Source organism: Lepidochelys kempii, chromosome 9, assembly GCF_965140285.1.
Source record: "Lepidochelys kempii isolate rLepKem1 chromosome 9, rLepKem1.hap1, whole genome shotgun sequence".
Taxonomy (NCBI): domain Eukaryota; kingdom Metazoa; phylum Chordata; order Testudines; family Cheloniidae; genus Lepidochelys; species Lepidochelys kempii.
Window position 1 is genome coordinate 4,508,320 of NC_136388.1, and position 19,652 is coordinate 4,527,971.

A 19,652-nucleotide genomic window follows, 5' to 3' on the forward strand; every position below is an offset into this window, starting at 1 on the left:
CATTCCCTGATAAGAGACAATGCTGCAGCGGAGACGGGTTCCCAAGCTCTCTAAAATAAAAGGAGATTATTCCCTTCCCATCTCTGGGAAAGGAAAGGTCTTTAGCATTGCGGAACACGTCAAACTTAAGCTCACGTTTATTAATGCCAAAAGGAAAAAGAAGAAGTGAGCCTTGAAAACAAGTTTGCTGCTCATATAGCTCCCTCTTTGGAAGAGAGAACGCCAGAAAGCGATGGAAGACACCACAGCGGTGACAGCAGAGCGATGTCCTTGCAGCACGCCTTCACCGCTGTGGCTATTACTACACGAGCACCAAAAGGCCACAACCGAGATTGGAGGGCCCATTGTGCTGCGTGCTTTAGAGACCTATAGTAAGAGACCGTCTCTGCCCCAAAGAGCTTGTAATCTAAATACACAAGCTAAAGGATGGAAGAAAGGACAGAATGCCATCATCACCATCGGTCTTTTGTAAATGGAAGGCCAAGGCTCATGGTGATTAAGTGACTGCCCTAAGCTCACGCAGGAAGGTGATGGCAGAGCCACAAACCGAACTCAGACCCCTCGAGTCTCAGTCCGGCACTCGAGCCAGGACTGTGATCAGCACCATTACTGGGACTCGCTTCTTGTCCCAATATCTGGCTGGAGTTTATCCCGGGGGAACAGCTGTATTGCAGAATTCTTGGAGGTTCAATATGCTACATGTACCGAGGTGATTTTTCCTCGGTTTCAGATTCTTATCAAAATCATATGTACCAGAACATAGCACAGCAAGGGCCATTCATGAATGAGAATGTTTATGTGCCAATTAAATTTTCCAGCTAATTATTAACTTCTTCTTTTTTTAACCCACTCATATAATCTTGCTTATATTGCAACATGCATTAGAGTTGATTTTAATAAAACAAATAGGAGCAACATGTGTGTCCAGGTAACAAACTACTATCTTCTCAAATATTCAGCTCTAGATATTGAGTTGTAGTCTCTTGCTAACACAATGAAGCCGGTATAAACAGAAGGCCTGATTCTCCTATCGTTTGCACCGTCTATATGTAAAATCAGAAGTCACTTCTGCTGAAGTCAACAAAGTAAAGTTGAATGTAGAACCAGTATGATAACAGGAACGTGCTCGTTATTTATGTAACAGAAGGTAATTTCTGTCAATACAGTGAACCCAATCTTTGCTTTCTTCCCTTACCAGTAGTGGGAATACTGACCTCACACCGGTAGCATTGGACATGGAAGTCACGATCTAATGCCACAATGCGTATGGTCTCCTCTTGACCCGGGGCAGGCATAATGGGCTCCTTACACACGGAACATCGCGGTGCAAATTTCCTTGAAAAGCAAAGATGGTTCCAGTCAAATGCCAAGTGCACAGCCATGTTCTTTGTATGCTACATTAGAAACTTAGAACCTACAGTGAACTGTGGCAAAACACACATATCTGCAAGCAGAGTTGCCTCCTTGAAGAGGACACATTAAGGGATGCTTATGAGTTCCTACAGAACAATGGTGGAGGCCTGAGAATCATATTCTGCTTGTCTTAATCACTTATTAAACAATCTCTCGATGATGTTGCTCATCATTGGGGTATCCAAGTGCAAGCCCCAGAGTGAGCTAGTTTCATATGCCTAATATAACACCATTTAAATCAGTGGAATTCCTCTTATGAATGAAGTTAGCAGGATTTGCCCCACCTGTCTCTGTTGAAAAATATCAATATGCTAGAAACTAGAGATGGACCAAGTAGGATGCAGCCTTAGATCCTGCCACTGCAGGATTGTTCTCTGCAGTATAATTTCCTTGGGTTTTATCCAGTCTTGTTTTAAAATCCCCAAGCATCTGGCTCCCACTACACCCACAGGATGTTAGTTTTAGCTGGGCTCAATCTGTGCGTCGCAAAGAGAACTGCTCGAGCGTATCGGACAGGTTATATCGCTCAACTACGTGATTTGCATCCACACTCTGGCAGCCACAGGTAAAACCACTTAGCCTTGCTTCCACAGTTATTCATTGGGTGTGTGCAAAAATACAGGTGCAAATGCTGTGAATGCAAATTCTCCCCACAGTAGAAAGCCGCCCTTCTGAAAACCTACCCCTCAGAACATACACTGGCTAATAACTAAGAAGCTTAGAATTAGGGTCAATGGGAAACCTTATGGCAAGTGCCAGAATATGAAGAGATCAAAGATTCTTCTCTTGTAAAATATCGAGGAACCAGTGACTCTGCCACCCAGCCTTTTAGACAAACTACCCTAGAATTAACTCAATTAAAAAACATCTTAGCTGTAGTAGGAGTAAAAAAAAGCATTCATTTCGCTGGCAGCAGATGCAAGGCGTTTTGTTAGATTGCAGCTTCGCAGACATGAATTAAACAGCACCTTTGCTGATTGCTCCGAAAGTGAATTTAAATGGATCATGATATGACCGTAGCTGTAATGACAGTTAATAATGTGGGGATTCCGGCACTTTCTTGTGCAATTCAGCTACAACGGGCTGCTTAAAAATGCTTGAATGTTTCTCTATCTAGGTCACCAGAGGCAAAACAGCATGGGCCATTTTTTCTCTCGAGAGACTTAGAAATGACTCCCACTGAATTCAGTGGAAGCTGTATGTGTTTCCTACGGCAGCATCTAGCCAATCACGTCTTGCAGGTGGATTTCACATTCTCTATTTGCTCCTCACCTTTCAGGATAAGAACCCCAATAGCAGTTTCAAACGGCCAATAGATCTGGTTGGAATTCCTTTTTAAATCTTGACAGGTTTCAGAGGAACAGCCGTGTTAGTCTGTATTCGCAAAAAGAAAAGGAGTACTTGTGGCACCTTAGAGACTAACCAATTTATTTGAGCATGAGCTTTCGTGAGCTACAGCTCACTTCATCAGATGTTTACCGTGGAAACTGCAGCAGACTTTATATACACACAGAAATCATGAAACAATACCTCCTCCCACCCCACTGTCCTGCTGGTAATAGCTTATCTAAAGTGATCAACAGGTGGGACATTTCCAGCACAAATCCAGGTTTTCTCACCCTCCACCCCCCCCCACAAATTCACTCTCCTGCTGGTGATAGCCCATCCAAAGTGACAACTCTTTACATAATCAAGTCGGGCTATTTCCTGCATAGATCAAGGTTTTCTCACATCCCCCCCACCCCCATACACACACAAACTCACTCTCCTGCTGGTAATAGCTCATCTAAACTGACCATTCTCCAGGTTTAAATCCAAGTTAAACCAGAACATCTGGGGGGGGGGGTAGGAAAAAACAAGAGGAAACAGGCTACCTTGCATAATGACTTAGCCACTCCCAGTCTCTATTTAAGCCTAAATTAATAGTATCCAATTTGCAAATGAATTCCAATTCAGCAGTTTCTCGCTGGAGTCTGGATTTGAAGTTTTTTTGTTTTAAGATAGCGACCTTCATGTCTGTGATTGCGTGACCAGAGAGATTGAAGTGTTCTCCGACTGGTTTATGAATGTTATAATTCTTGACATCTGATTTGTGTCCATTTATTCTTTTACGTAGAGACTGTCCAGTTTGACCAATGTACATGGCAGAGGGGCATTGCTGGCACATGATGGCATAGATCACATTGGTGGATGTGCAGGTGAACGAGCCTCTGATAGTGTGGCTGATGTTATTAGGCCCTGTGATGGTGTCCCCTGAATAGATATGTGGGCACAATTGGCAACGGGCTTTGTTGCAAGGATAAGTTCCTGGGTTAGTGGTTCTGTTGTGTGGTATGTGGTTGTTGGTGAGTATTTGCTTCAGGTTGCGGGGCTGTCTGTAGGCAAGGACTGGCCTGTCTCCCAAGACTTGTGAGAGTGTTGGGTCATCCTTTAGGATAGGTTGTAGATCCTTAATAATGCGTTGGAGGGGTTTTAGTTGGGGGCTGAAGGTGACGGCTAGTGGCGTTCTGTTATTTTCTTTGTTAGGCCTGTCCTGTAGTAGGTAACTTCTGGGAACTCTTCTGGCTCTATCAATCTGTTTCTTTACTTCTGCAGGTGGGTATTGTAGTTGTAAGAAAGCTTGACAGAGATCTTGTAGGTGTTTGTCTCTGTCTGAGGGGTTGGAGCAAATGCGGTTGTATCGCAGAGCTTGGCTGTAGACGATGGATCGTGTGGTGTGGTCAGGGTGAAAGCTGGAGGCATGCAGGTAGGAATAGCGGTCAGTAGGTTTACGGTATAGGGTGGTGTTTATGTGGCCATTGTTTATTAGCACTGTAGTGTCCAGGAAGTGGATCTCTTGTGTGGACTGGACCAGGCTGAGGTTGGTGGTGGGATGGAAATTGTTGAAATCATGGTGGAATTCCTCAAGGGCTTCTTTTCCATGGGTCCAGATGATGAAGATGTCATCAATATAGCGCAAGTAGAGTAGGGGCTTTAGGGGACGAGAGCTGAGGAAGCGTTGTTCTAAATCAGCCATAAAAATGTTGGCATACTGTGGGGCCATGCGGGTACCCATAGCAGTGCCGCTGATCTGAAGGTATACATTGTCCCCAAATGTGAAATAGTTATGGGTAAGGACAAAGTCACAAAGTTCAGCCACCAGGTTAGCCGTGACATTATCGGGGATAGTGTTCTTGACGGCTTGTAGTCCATCTTTGTGTGGAATGTTGGTGTAGAGGGCTTCTACATCCATAGTAGCCAGGATGGTGTTATCAGGAAGATCACCGATGGATTGAAGTTTCCTCAGGAAGTCAGTGGTGTCTCGAAGGTAGCTGGGAGTGCCGGTAGCGTAGGGCCTGAGGAGGGAGTCTACATAGCCAGACAATCCTGCTGTCAGGGTGCCAATGCCTGAGATGATGGGGCGCCCAGGATTTCCAGGTTTATGGATCTTGGGTAGTAGATAGAATATCCCAGGTCGGGGTTCCAGGGGGGTGTCTGTGCGGATTTGATCTTGTGCTTTTTCAGGAAGTTTCTTGAGCAAATGCTGTAGTTGCTTTTGGTAACTCTCAGTGGGATCATAGGGTAATGGCTTGTAGAAACTCGTGTTGGAGAGCTGCCGAGCAGCCTCTTGTTCATATTCCGACCTATTCATGATGACAACAGCACCTCCTTTGTCAGCCTTTTTGATTATGATGTCAGAGTTGTTTCTGAGGCTGTGGATGGCATTGCGTTCCGCATGGCTGAGGTTATGGGGCAAGTGATGCTGCTTTTCCACAATTTCAGCCCGTGCACGTCGGCGGAAGCACTCTATGTAGAAGTCCAGTCTGCTGTTTCGACCTTCAGGAGGAGTCCATCTAGAATCCCTCTTTCTGTAGTGTTGGCAGGGAGACCTCTGTGGATTAGTATGTTGTTCAGAGGTATTTTGGAAATATTCCTTGAGACGGAGACGTCGAAAATAGGATTCTAGGTCACCACAGAACTGTATCATGTTCGTGGGGGTGGAGGGGCAGAAGGAGAGGCCCCGAGATAGAACAGCTGCTTCTGCTGGGCTGAGAGTATAGTTGGATAGGTTAACAATATTGCTAGGTGGGGTGAGGGAACCATTGCTGTGGCCCCTTGTAGCATGTAGTAGTTTAGAAAGTTTAGTGTCTTTTTTCTTTTGTAGAGAAGCAAAGTGTGCGTTGTAAATGGCTTGTCTAGTTTTAGTAAAATCCAGCCACGAGGAAGTTTGTGTGGAAGGTTGGTTCTTTATGAGAGTATCCATTTTTGAGAGCTCATTCTTAATCTTTCCCTGTTTGCTGTAGAGGATCTTGATCAGGTGATTCCGCAGTTTCTTTGAGAGCGTGAGGCACAAGCTGTCAGCATAGTCTGTGTGGTATGTAGATTGTAATGGATTTTTGACCTTCAGTCCTTTTGGTACGATGTCCATCTGTTTGCATTTGGAAAGGAAGATGATGTCTGTCTGTATCTGTACAAGTTTCTTCATGCAGTTGATAGATTTCCACTCCATACTATTTCACATTTGGGGACAATGTATACCTTCAGATCAGCGGCACTGCTATGGGTACCCGCATGGCCCCACAGTATGCCAACATTTTTATGGCTGATTTAGAACAACGCTTCCTCAGCTCTCGTCCCCTAAAGCCCCTACTCTACTTGCGCTATATTGATGACATCTTCATCATCTGGACCCATGGAAAAGAAGCCCTTGAGGAATTCCACCATGATTTCAACAATTTCCATCCCACCACCAACCTCAGCCTGGTCCAGTCCACACAAGAGATCCACTTCCTGGACACTACAGTGCTAATAAACAATGGCCACATAAACACCACCCTATACCGTAAACCTACTGACCGCTATTCCTACCTGCATGCCTCCAGCTTTCACCCTGACCACACCACACGATCCATCGTCTACAGCCAAGCTCTGCGATACAACCGCATTTGCTCCAACCCCTCAGACAGAGACAAACACCTACAAGATCTCTGTCAAGCTTTCTTACAACTACAATACCCACCTGCAGAAGTAAAGAAACAGATTGATAGAGCCAGAAGAGTTCCCAGAAGTTACCTACTACAGGACAGGCCTAACAAAGAAAATAACAGAACGCCACTAGCCGTCACCTTCAGCCCCCAACTAAAACCCCTCCAACGCATTATTAAGGATCTACAACCTATCCTAAAGGATGACCCAACACTCTCACAAGTCTTGGGAGACAGGCCAGTCCTTGCCTACAGACAGCCCCGCAACCTGAAGCAAATACTCACCAACAACCACATACCACACAACAGAACCACTAACCCAGGAACTTATCCTTGCAACAAAGCCCGTTGCCAATTGTGCCCACATATCTATTCAGGGGACACCATCACAGGGCCTAATAACATCAGCCACACTATCAGAGGCTCGTTCACCTGCACATCCACCAATGTGATCTATGCCATCATGTGCCAGCAATGCCCCTCTGCCATGTACATTGGTCAAACTGGACAGTCTCTACGTAAAAGAATAAATGGACACAAATCAGATGTCAAGAATTATAACATTCATAAACCAGTCGGAGAACACTTCAATCTCTCTGGTCACGCAATCACAGACATGAAGGTCGCTATCTTAAAACAAAAAAACTTCAAATCCAGACTCCAGCGAGAAACTGCTGAATTGGAATTCATTTGCAAATTGGATACTATTAATTTAGGCTTAAATAGAGACTGGGAGTGGCTAAGTCATTATGCAAGGTAGCCTGTTTCCTCTTGTTTTTTCCTACCCCCCCCCCCCAGATGTTCTGGTTTAACTTGGATTTAAACCTGGAGAATGGTCAGTTTAGATGAGCTATTACCAGCAGGAGAGTGAGTTTGTGTGTGTATGGGGGTGGGGGGGATGTGAGAAAACCTTGATCTATGCAGGAAATAGCCCGACTTGATTATGTAAAGAGTTGTCACTTTGGATGGGCTAGCACCAGCAGGAGAGTGAATTTGTGTGGGGGGGTGGAGGGTGAGAAAACCTGGATTTGTGCTGGAAATGTCCCACCTGTTGATCACTTTAGATAAGCTATTACCAGCAGGACAGTGGGGTGGGAGGAGGTATTGTTTCATGATTTCTGTGTGTATATAAAGTCTGCTGCAGTTTCCACGGTAAACATCTGATGAAGTGAGCTGTAGCTCACGAAAGCTCATGCTCAAATAAATTGGTTAGTCTCTAAGGTGCCACAAGTACTCCTTTTCTTTTTAAATCTTTTTCACTAAAAAAACTGATTTTTTTCCCCCTAAAAAAAAAACTTTCACTAATTTTCTTTTTGACCACAAAGTGAAAAACAAACACAATTTTTGTTTTTCTCTCCTTCCAGGCGGCGCTTACCTCAAGCAGCTCCCAGAAACAGCAGCATGTGCCTCCTCCGGCCCTATGTGGAGGCGCGGCCAGGAGGGTCAGCATGCTGCCCTGTTTGCAGGCATCGCCCCTGCAGCTCCCATTGGCTGCGGTTCCCAGCCAATGGGAGCTGCAGGGGCGACACTTGGGGTGGGGCAGCATGCGAAGCCCCCTGGCTGCCCCTATGCGTAGGAGCCAGAGGGGGGTCATGCCGCTGCTTCCAGGAGACGTGTGGAGTGGGGCAAGACCCTGACCCCGTTCCCTGGCTGGAGCAGGGCAAGCCCTAGACCCTGCTTTCCGGCGGGAGCTCGAGGGCTGGATTAAAATGTTGGAGGGCTAGATGTGGCCCTCGGGCCATAGTTTGCCCACCCCTGCTGTAGGGTGATACAGGGAGGTAAAATTAAACAAAGAGAAACTGAGAACAATGGATACATTTTCTTAATAATTAGACACAGTAGGCTGTGGAGCAGTAACCCAAGAGAAGCGATGGAAGTTTCATTACTTGCATCAGCTAAAACTGGGTGAAAGAACTGCTGAATATACTTCTGGATACAGACTTTGTACTGGTTGTAGATGGACTCAGTAGCCCAGCTAGGTCTTCTGCAATCCCCTGGATCTTCTCCCAGCCTTGTACCCAACCAGCTCAGGTCGTTTCCCTATGCTGTCTATTCTCAGAGAGTGAAATTCACCCATGGGTTGAGGAGCAGTATGAGGCTGAGGCACCATTTAACCCTCCAAGCCGGAAGGTACTTAGTTCTTCCTAAAGGATGCCAATCCCTCTCAAGGAAGAGGAACATCCCGCATATATCGACCCGTGGCACGTAAGTGCCACCGCCTTGGCTTTCTGCTGGCCCTCTGTGCAAGGGTGAATTTCACCCTCTGGGCCCTGCCTCTGGATTCTTGCTGAGATGCACACAGAGGGAGAGGGAACACACAGCGGCCTTTGCAGCTGCCAATTACACAGCTGTGTCTCAGCTTCAGGGAGCCTTCCTGTCAGATTTCAGAGTAGCAGCCGTGTCAGTCTGTATCTGCAAAAAGAACAGGAGTACTTGTGGCACCTTAGAGACGAACAAATTTATTTGAGCATAAGCTTTTGTGAGCTACAGCTCACTTCATCGGATGCACAGAATGGAACATAGAGTAAGAAATATATACACACACGGTGGCAAATTGCCGGCACTACTATGATGGGTCTCAGGCTCTCTCTTCTTGCGGGGGCTGGTTCAGGGCACCATTTCTTGCCCCTAAACTGGGGTATTAACTGCCCCACTAGTGTCCTAGAGGAGGGGAGTGGAGAGGGAGGGACCCGGGCCCACCATCTACTCCAGGTCCCAGCCCAGGGGCCCTAGGGATAGCGGCAAACCACTAGAACTAGTGGTTCCTTCCCCTGGGCTACTTCCCTCTCCTGCCCTTCAGCTTGTGGGGCTTCCTGCCCTGCCTCTGCACAAACCAGGTGTCACTTTACCTAGGGCCTTGGTCTTCTTAGCCCACCGCAGCACTTCTCCAAACTTTCCTCTGCTTCCCTCCAAACTGCTCTCTGCTCCAACGGCAATCCACTCTGCTTCGACTCCTCCAAACTGCCCTCTGCTCCAGCACCAACCCGCTCTGCTTCGACTCCTCCAAACTGCTCTCTGCTCCAACACCAACCCGCTCTGCTTCAACTCCTCCAAACTGCTCTCTGCTCCACCGCCAACCCGCTCTGCTTCAACTCCTCCAAACTGCTCTCTGCTCCAGCACTAACCCGCTCTGCTTCGACTCCTCCAAACTGCTCTCTGCTCCACCGCCAACCCGCTCTGCTTCGACTCCTCCAAACTGCTCTCTGCTCCACCGCCAACCCACTCTGCTTCTACTCCTCCAAACTGCTCTCTGCTCCACCGCCAATCTGCTCTGCTTCGACTCCTCCAAACTGCTCTCTGCTCCAGCACCAACCCACTCTGCTTCGACTCCTCCAAACTGCTCTCTGCTCAAACGCGAACCCACTCTGCTTCAACTCCTCCAAACTGCTCTCTGCTCCACCACCAATCCGCTCTGCTTCGACTCCTCCAAACTGCTCTCTGCTCCACCGCCAACCCCCTCTGCTTCGACTCCTCCAAACTGCTCTCTGCTCCACCGCCAATCCGCTCTGCTTCGACTCCTCCAAACTGCTCTCTGCTCCACCGCCAATCCGCTCTGCTTCGACTCCTCCAAACTGCTCTCTGCTCCACCGCCAATCCGCTCTGCTTCGACTCCTCCAAACTGCTCTCTGCTCCACCGCCAATCCGCTCTGCTTCGACTCCTCCAAACTGCTCTCTGCTCCAGCACCAACCCGCTCTGCTTCGACTCCTCCAAACTGCTCTCTGCTCCAGCACCAACCCGCTCTGCTTCGACTCCTCCAAACTGCTCTCTGCTCCAGCACCAACCCACTCTGCTTCGACTCCTCCAAACTGCCCTCTGCTCCAACGCCAACCCACTCTGCTTCAACTCCTCCAAACTGCTCTCTGCTCCAGCACCAACCCACTCTGCTTCGACTCCTCCAAACTGCTCTCTGCTCCAGCACCAACCCGCTCTGCTTCGACTCCTCCAAACTGCTCTCTGCTCCAGCACCAACCCACTCTGCTTCGACTCCTCCAAACTGCCCTCTGCTCCAACGCCAACCCACTCTGCTTCAACTCCTCCAAACTGCTCTCTGCTCCAGCACCAACCCACTCTGCTTCGACTCCTCTAAACTGCTCTCTGCTCCAGCACCAACCTGCTCTGCTTCGACTCCTCCAAACTGCTCTCTGCTCCAGCTCCAGCACCAACCCACTCTGCTTCAACTCCTTCTCCTGTCTGATTGGAGCAGGGGGGTTTTATCAGGTGACTGGCTTCAGGTGCTCTAATTGGCTTCAGGTGCTTTAATTAATCTATAGCAAATTTTCTTCCCTCTACAGGGAATAAGGCTCCTTCTAACACTCTCTTGCTACTCTCTGGCCATGCTGTATCACAGTACATACAGATAAGTTGGAAGTTGCCATACAAACTGTGAGAGGCTAATTGGTTAAGATGAGCTATTATCAGCAGGAGAAAAAGAACTTTTGTAGTGATAATCAAGATGGCCCATTTAGACAGTTGACAACAAGAAGGTGGGAGGATACTTAACATGGGGAAATAGATTCAATATGTGTAACGACCCAGCCACTCCAAGTCTCCATTCAAACCCAAGTTAATGGGATCTAGTTTGCATAGCTGAGCTTGAATTAATATGCAAACGAGATACCAGTAACTTGGGTTTGAATAGAGACTGGGAGTGGCTGGGTCATTACACCTATTGAATCTATTTCCTTTAGCTAAGTATCCTCACACCTTCTTGTCAACTGTCTAAATGGGCCATCTTGATTATCACTACAAAAGTTTTTTTTCTCCTGCTGATAATAGCTCATCTTAACTAATTAGCCTCTCACTGTTTGTATGGTAACTTATCGGTATGTATATCTATCTATCTTACTCTATGTTCCATTCTATGCATCCGATGAAGTGGGCTGTAGCCCACGAAAGCTTATGCTCTAATAAATTTGTTAGTCTCTAGTTAAGGTGCCACAAGTCCTTCTGTTCTTTTTTCTGTCAGAGTTTAACCTTCTCCCGCATGGCGGCTGCAATTCCTTTTGTCAGGTAAGTCTGCTGCTCTGAGCTCCCAGGCCCACACACTGATGTCATGAGTCTAATTAAGTCTGCCCCCTTAGAAATTAAAAGATAAGTGCTTGAGATATAAACCCACATTAGTCAGTATTGATTTCCTCTTTTAATTGAGGGGTGTACCGTGCCTGTCTCTTCCAAGCTGGGGAAACATTTGTGCTTTGATTATATCTACTGATCTGTCTTTCTCAGATCAGCTGTGATAAGGGGAGGGGTGGGGGGAGCGACAGAAGCTACCTCCTGTCATGGATTGCAGTGCACTTTAAATAGATATTTTACTACAAATTATTATTAGGAATGTTTTCCTAGCTCCTTTAAAGGCTAACTAGCAGATGGAAACAGAGGAGGCAGGAAACCCCGCTGTGCTCTGAGGGCTATTAGCAGGGTACTGAGCACAGGGTGAGAACCTTGGCTTCAAGGCAATAGCTAAGTGGCGGTAGGAGGCCAGGTGGGGGGGGTGAGGGGGGAGGGGAGGAGGAAGGATAGGGAAGCGCAGGGGTGCAGCAAGGAACATGAAATACCTACATCATGCAGTCCGCACATAGGGCAGGTGGGGAACATAATCTGTTAAAAAAGATCTGTGAGCACTGAGACAACCCTCGCCGGCAGGGAGACGGATGTAAGACAAATCCACACAACTACCCCCAGTCAATTAAGCTGGAATGCCAGAGGGTGTGCCTGCCGGCTCCCTGGCCTCCGGGGAATCTCAGGAAGAATTTACAGCAGGTCAGGAGCCTGCCTAGGTAACATGAGAAGAGATTGTAGGCCTCCAGGGCCAGGAAAAGCCAACAAGAGCAGCCTGGGCCATACTTGTGGAAATCCTCGATGCAGTGAATGTTCCCACCGGCATCCACAGTGAAGGGGATGCCATCCAGGCTGCGGTGGCACATCACACAGGTGAAGCAGTGGGGGTGGTAGGCTTTCCCCGTGGCTCGCAGGATCCTCTCCATGATGGGTTTGGCACAGACGCTGCACTGCTCCAGTGTGTTCTGTAAGCAAAAAAAAAAAAACAACTGGCGTGAGTATCAGTTCAGACATTGGCCCAGGCTGGGACTGCAGCTGGTCTGCAAGGAAACGTGAGGCCCTTTCGTTTCACCCGTTCGCTGCGAGCGGGGTATAGCCAGCTGTCAGTTCCAGACCAGCTCGGAATCCAGCCCGGCTGCTGCCAACACCAACACCAGGCAGCCCGGTCACTGGGGAGAACTGCAGGGTCCCATCTGCAGCCAGCCACCCCAGCAGAGAACCCTGCTTAGGATTCACTGCAGGCGGACCCTGGCTTTTCTCTTCTGTGAGGGATGCTAGCACAGACCCTGGGAGGAGACAACCCAGTAAATGCATCCCCTCAGTACTGCAATACAGGCAGCACAAGGGACGGGGATTCAGGAGCACATAACCAGCTAGGTGAGCCGAGTGCTTATTTTGAGTCAGAGTTTAAGGCCAGAAGGCACCGCCAGGTCATCTAGTCTGACTTCCCGTGTCTCACACCCAGCACCCGCACACTAAACCCAATAACTGGAATTAGACCAAAGCATAACAGCTCACAGGAGACTTGACTATGATGTGCCACAGGCAGAGAATAGGAGGGTCCGAGACTCACCAGTTCTTGAGGATCCCGCAAAGGCAGGAAAATGCGTAAGTGATATATACCCAGATGATCCTGACAAGTGACCCGCACCCACATGCTGCAGAGGAAGATGAACACCCCCAAGGTCACTGCCAGTCTGACCCGGGGGAAAATTCCTTCCCAACCCCACACAGTTCCACCCTGAGTATGTGAGAAAGAACCAACCTGAGAGAGAGAACGCAGGGTGTCACCTCAGATCCCTGGCCCACCCCATCCAATGTCCCATCTCCAGCTGTGGCCATCTCTGATGCTTCAGAGGAAGGAGACCAAAAAAATCTCCCAGAATACACTGGGGGACAAAAATCCCTTCCTGACCCCTGCAGGTGACGAGCGGAAGCCCTGAAGCATGAGCTTTAAGGAACATGAGACGTAAAGCCCCAGGGTTGCCCTTTACTGTCACAAGCAACCCCGTCATACAACCACACCCATACATTTACCCTCTCTCTTAAAATTCATTAAGTTTTCTGTTTGTTCCAGAACCTCACCCCTCTTAGAAACCTTCTTCTAGTTTCCAGCCTGAATTTGCTCATGGCCAGTTTATACCATTTGTTCTTGTGCAGCATGGTCCTTTAGTTTAGATAGCTCTTCACCCCCTTGGTGTTTACACCCTAGGGCAGAGGTTCTCAAATGGTGGGCCGCAAGCTCCGTGCAGGTGGTCTGCGGATAGTTCCCTCCAAGGTGCGCGCCTGGACGGCCGCACATGAGGGAATGAAGGGCCACCCACCTAATTAGTGGAGCCACGCAGGCGTGGCTCCACTAATTAGGTGCCTGGACCCTGGAGAAGATGCACATAAAAGGTGAGGTGGTGGCCTTGGGGGGAACAGGGGTAGGTGGGAGGGAGCAGTGGGGTGACAAGAGGGGGTGGGGGGAATTTGGGACGGGCAGGGCCGGAGGAGGGGCCTAGTGCGTTTATGTAGGTTCATCTTTCTTGAACATGGCTGTCCAAAACTGGACATAGTATTCTAGATGAGGTCTTACCAGAGCCTGGTACAATGGCATTAATACCACTCTATCTTTACTGGAAATGCCTCACCGAGTACATTCTAGGATCGCATTGCCCTTGTCACAGCCACATCCTACTCGTCTGAGGATCAACCTCCATCTTCAGTGCAGGCCCTTGCACTTTGTACTACTGAATTTCATGCCATTCTGACATGCCAGTCTTCAAGGTCATCCAGATCTTCCTACATAATATTTCCATCCACTTCTGTATTGACGATGCCTCCCCAACGTTGTATCATCAGCAAATTTCATTAGCAAACCCCTACTTTTTTGTGAAAAGAGCATTAATAAAAACATTGAATAAGATTGGCCCCAAGACCAATCCTTGAACTCCACCAGAGATCCAGAGAGTTCGCCTTTACACACAACCTGTTGCCTTCTCCCCTTTAGCCAGTTCCTTTACCCACCTTACAATTCTTGTACGAATTCCCAGGCCATAATTTTCCATGTGGTACCATCCCAAATTTGTCTTCTGCCCCAGTCATTTCAGTTCAGATGGCTCTAAATAACCGTATTAAAGGCTGTGCGTCACCTGTCTTGGTTTACTTGCGGCACCTTAGAGACTAACCAATTTATTTGAGCATAAGCTTTCGTGAGCTACAGCTCACTTCATCGGATGCATACTGTGGAAAGTGTAGAAGGTCTTTTTATATACACACAAAGCATGAAAAAATACCTCCTCCCACCCCACTCTCCTGCTGGTAATAGCTTATCTCTGAAACCTGTCTTGGTTTGTAGATTTTATGTATTGAACCAGATGCATGGTTGAGAGCACTGAAGCTATAAAGTGCTTTTCATTTCAAGGAGGCTCAGCTGAAAGATTCATCTCCCCCCCTCCCCGCAAGCATGTTATGTAAACACCGATATAAATCAGCTTCTAATGACTGTTTGTGCCAGGCGCGTCAGCCCTCTCAACGGTGGCTTGCATGACTACAGTATGTGAAACTTGCCTTTGCAAACCGAACACCTGAAATATGCATTCCACACAGACAGATGCAAATGCTGAATCTGTGAAGAAGCTCGGATGGTTTATTTTGCTGGAGTTTGGGACAGAATTCCACTTGCTAACCTTGCTGGAACTGTTTTGAGTTATCAAATAAGAGCCATATGTTCACATCTTGGATGGTGAAGCACAGATGCAGGGAGGTCTGTGATCTTTGGGATAAACAGAAAAGAAAGAAAAGAGAAAAAATCCAACAGAAAGAGAATTATAAAACCCCACAGATCAATATTTTCATGTTGACCAACACCACATGGAGCCTACAGACTTCCTCCTGCATTCCTTGTGCACCCAAAACTCCCAGTGGAAACTGCCAGCTGAAAGACTGCCCTGTTATTGCTTGTCTGAGCCAAGAATGTCAATGGGCAAGCCCCTTCTCCTTACACATAGTGCAGAAGTACGCATGAAGGACATGAATCACCAAAGACTTCAAAGAGGTCAGGCCTATACTGCAACGTACGTCACTGGACATTGCTTCCTGGGCGGCAATTGACTGGTAAGACACACACAGAGATACATCCTGCAACTCGCTTTTCCTGCAATGCCCAGAAGAGCCACAGGATTATTTTTGGAAGAGTCAGTATGATACATCCTGGATTTCAACCGATTGTGAGAACTGCCTACTTGTGCTGTGAAAAGGACTCGGTCTGACCTGGGGCCTCGTTCCTGGCAGGATTTAGCTTCAGGTACTGGATACTTGTAATAACGGAGGTGGAAGAATTGTTCCTGGGCTTTTTGTTTGTTTTCTATCATCATCATGATGACAGTGACTGATGTACCAGAGAGAACAAGGCCTTACATAAACAGATAATGTGTAGGCATCCGATGAAGTGAGCTTTAGCTCACGAAAGCTCATGCTCAAATAAATTGGTTAGTCTCTAAGGTGCCACAAGTACTCCTTTTTCCTTTTTAGATAATGTTACTGCAGCATTTGCTCCGTTCCCTATATTTACAACAGGGAATGCTACAATCCTGCCAGTTGAGGAACATTATGCAACTAGCTAAGGAATTTTCCTGGGTAACTGCCTAATAGTTGGGCTTGGCCACTATATGTATCACTAACTTGTTATCTGGTTGTTACTGTTTTTCTTATGGCCTCATTCAAAATACTTCCCATTCCATATGCTTTATTAAAAAAGGAAACTCTGGAGAGGCATGGGATATGTGGGATCAGGCTTTGGTTTAGCAGAAGCTGACGGTTCCCTACTGAAATTCACTCATAAGGAGTAAAATGAAGCAATTAGCTGGGGCTGGATAGAGGAAACAAATTCCTCAGTAACAGAAGTGAGCAAACTTGAAGATGACAATAACAATACCTGGCTTTTATATCTCATTTTCCATCAGTAGATCTCAAGGCTTTTTATAAATGAGACTGACATCTTGTCACAAAGCATCTACTCCCAAGGCAGCGGAAGAGCACACAATTAGTATTTGTAACTTTACTGCTAAAGGGCCCACACAGAAATAAAATAAAACAAAGTAAATAAAAATAAAAGCACAACCCAGTCATTTCGTGATTCCCCTTTTATTGATTTCTTGTAACCAATATTTTAACCGAAATAGATAGATATGTCAGGCATGACCCATTTTCACTTTAAACAGTCCATGTCATGGAGCCATAGAATGATAAAAACAGCAAAACAGAACAGGAACTTCCTGAAGTGAATTGCAACTGAATAGAGCAATAGTGAGTAAATGGAATGCCTGCTTGCGAACACTAGCGGGAGCATGACACAGGAGGGATGTGAACAAGCCACCCCACAAGCAGCTCTAAACAGAAAATGGGGCTGTCGGCATGGAGCTATGTGCAGGAGTGGGGTCTTTCGTATTATTATTTTTATCATGGCAGCACCAGTGGTCCAGTCTGGAGCGAGACTCCATTGTGCTGGGTGCTGTACAGACACGTAGGATGATACAATTCTTGCCGTGAAGAGTTCACCATCTAAAGTCCCAATGCTACAAGGACTTTGGTGCATACCTAATACTTTTAGAGAGCTCTGTCTAGAGGCTGCAGCCACAGGCCAGATCTAATTCCTATTTATAGATCTGAAGGCCATGAGGGACCCTGGTGACAATTTAATCTGACTTTCTGCAGCACACGGGCCTTAGTGAAGTTTGACTGGGAGCCCAAGCCAGCAAATAAACATGCTGTTGCCACTGGATGGTGCTTCCCTAGTCTGCATGCCTTCTGCCCGCCAACCTCAGCTCCGTTACAGTTCAGTCACCTCCTGATGTTGACGCATCTGAGTGAGACAAGCATTTTAATTTCCCTTCTGTTGATTAATCCCTTCCACACTTGAAAATTAATCCTAGGGGATTTAGTCCTCTTATCCTTCCAATTCCATACCGGTGAGAAAAACAAAGTTGTTAATTTCAGACTCCAACTCACCCTCCCTCTCTGGGAATATGTTTGCTTAAGAGGATTTCCCTGTTAGATCCTTGGCTCACCACTCCTCTTCAAGGCGTCACCAGAAGATGCAAGAGAGAGTCCGCCCTCAGCTCTCAGGCCTCCAGAGAGTCAACCAAGCGGAAGAACACAACAGAACCCTGCTAAGGAGGATAAGGAGCTTTCCCTCCGGTTGGCTTTGGGCTTTGGAAGATACTGTGAGCACTCTGCTTTGTCCGAGTACACTGTATATTCCAAAAGACTTTTTGACTATGGGCAAAGCCTAACTGATTTTCTACTTTGGCATTTTGGTTCACGTTAAGTCAGGAGACAGACATTGATGTGTTGGATTCCCTCCTCTTTAATACGAGGATCAGTGTAAAGGGTGGAGAGTTTTGATTTCTACCTTTTTTTAAAAAAAACTTCCTTTTTGTTTAACCATAAATTAATCCGATGAAGTGAGCTGTAGCTCACGAAAGCTTATGCTCAAATAAATTGGTTAGTCTCTAAGGTGCCACAAATCCTCCTTTTCTTTTTGCGAATACAGACTAACACGGCTGCTACTCTGAAACCTATACATTAACTTAAATACCAAACCAAAAAGTTGTTTTGAACCGAAATGGGAACTTTTTTGGTTAGAAACTGTCAAAACCGACAGCAATTTTGAAACTTTTCTCTCAATGTTTTTTCAAAATGGGCAATTCATTGAAACCGGTCCTTTCCTGCAAGCATTTTTCGTTTCAACAACACTCCTCCTCCCCAACCTCCCCACCAAAAAAACATTTAGTTCAAAAATTCCCAACCACCTCTCATTGGGAGGACATTCCACATGCCAACGGCAAGGAGCAGACAGCCAGCCGCACGCAGGTGTGTGCATGTAACTCCCTATATGCACATCTGAGCCCTTGACACCTTTAATATCACTAAAAGACTTGTGCATCCTTTGAACTGGAGCTCTCTCCCTCCCTCCACACTGACTGTTATGCCAGGGCCAGGCATGGGGACGTGACACACCACAGAGACCTGTGGACTGGTCCTGGCTGACTCACCAACATTCAGCCCAGGTCTACTCCACAGCCTTCTGTAGCCTCGTTGTGTTGGACAGAGGAGTGTTGGGGTGTGATCCCTGACCCTAGCACAGACACAGCTATACCAGCAAGCCTGTGCTTTTCCTAGGATGGCTCATTCGCTCGGGGGGGGGGCTGGAATAAGCTGTAATGGCAAAGGGCAGTTTCCCTGGTGTATGTTGTTCCTACACTAGGAGTGCTTTGCTGGCCTAATAAACTGGTATAGCTATACCAGCAATGCACCTAGTATAGACATTGCCTCTGGAGGTTGCTATTTATATGTTATATTTTAAACATTCTTTTGGTCTGGGTGGTTTAACTCCCACTTGCAGAGTAATAACCATCATGGGGCTGGCGCGCGTTCCCCTCTGCAGGAACCGGCTTTCCTTGTCAGGATGAAGTTAATTGGGTTTTGTATATTTGGAACCAGAGCAGCTGCAGGTCTGTCCCCATGGCTGCCCCTACGCTGCTCCAGGCATCAACTCGTCTTTGTGCAACTCGTTGGGTGACTGGCAGCAGCTCGACTCTTCCCCCTCTCCTGTGAAACTTCACAGCAAGAAATTCCACTGCTGTGCTTATGGAATTTGTAGCCCGCATTAATAGCAAATGTGACAAGAGGAGGAATTAAGCTAGAGAGAATGTGCACAATGGCTGAGGTCACGATGAAAAATGAGTGGGTTCAGAGAAGAGCTATAAGAAGAGAGGCAAACAGGGGTGGCTAATAGGGAGTTTCAGAGGGCGTTTGGAAAGAGTGTGTGGTTCCTTCCAGTTCGGAATGGCTGTGCACCACATAACAGACATGGCCGATGAGGGAACAACCGCTGTGACCGGTCTCACCTGGTCTGTGTGTTCCTTTCTGCCAAAGGACAGAACAGAGTTCTGGTGTGGGAAGTGCACGCTGGTGAACATACTGGAGGAGACGAATGGTGTGGAAGTGCAAATTTCAACACTGCACTGCAGCTGAGGAAACAAAGATTTCTTGGACAACCAGTTTCTGAAATTGTCGCCAGAGACACCGTATGGGGAGGGACTGGTGATAAGGGAAGAGGAGAGAGTAGAAACTGAAGAAGCAGACTGATGATGTGTGACCAAGAGGGGAATTCAACCCGGCTAGAAGTCTCAAATCAATAGCAGATACTCAGTGAGTCAACTACTGAGAAA

General features: G+C 47.2%; 1 protein-coding gene across 4 annotated transcripts in view; it reads right to left on the reverse strand.

Moving 5' to 3' along the window:
* The window catches only part of LPP (LIM domain containing preferred translocation partner in lipoma), a 415,845-nt gene that overhangs the window by 16,115 nt on the left and 380,078 nt on the right, over positions 1 to 19,652 (reverse strand). For all 4 annotated transcript variants that reach the window (XM_073359053.2, XM_073359048.2, XM_073359047.2 and 1 more), the window contains 2 exons: positions 12,223 to 12,401; positions 1,215 to 1,335 (listed from right to left, as the gene is read on the reverse strand). In XM_073359053.2, coding sequence (XP_073215154.2) covers positions 1,215 to 1,335; positions 12,223 to 12,401 — 300 coding nt within the window. The remainder of the gene's footprint in view (positions 1 to 1,214; positions 1,336 to 12,222; positions 12,402 to 19,652) is intronic.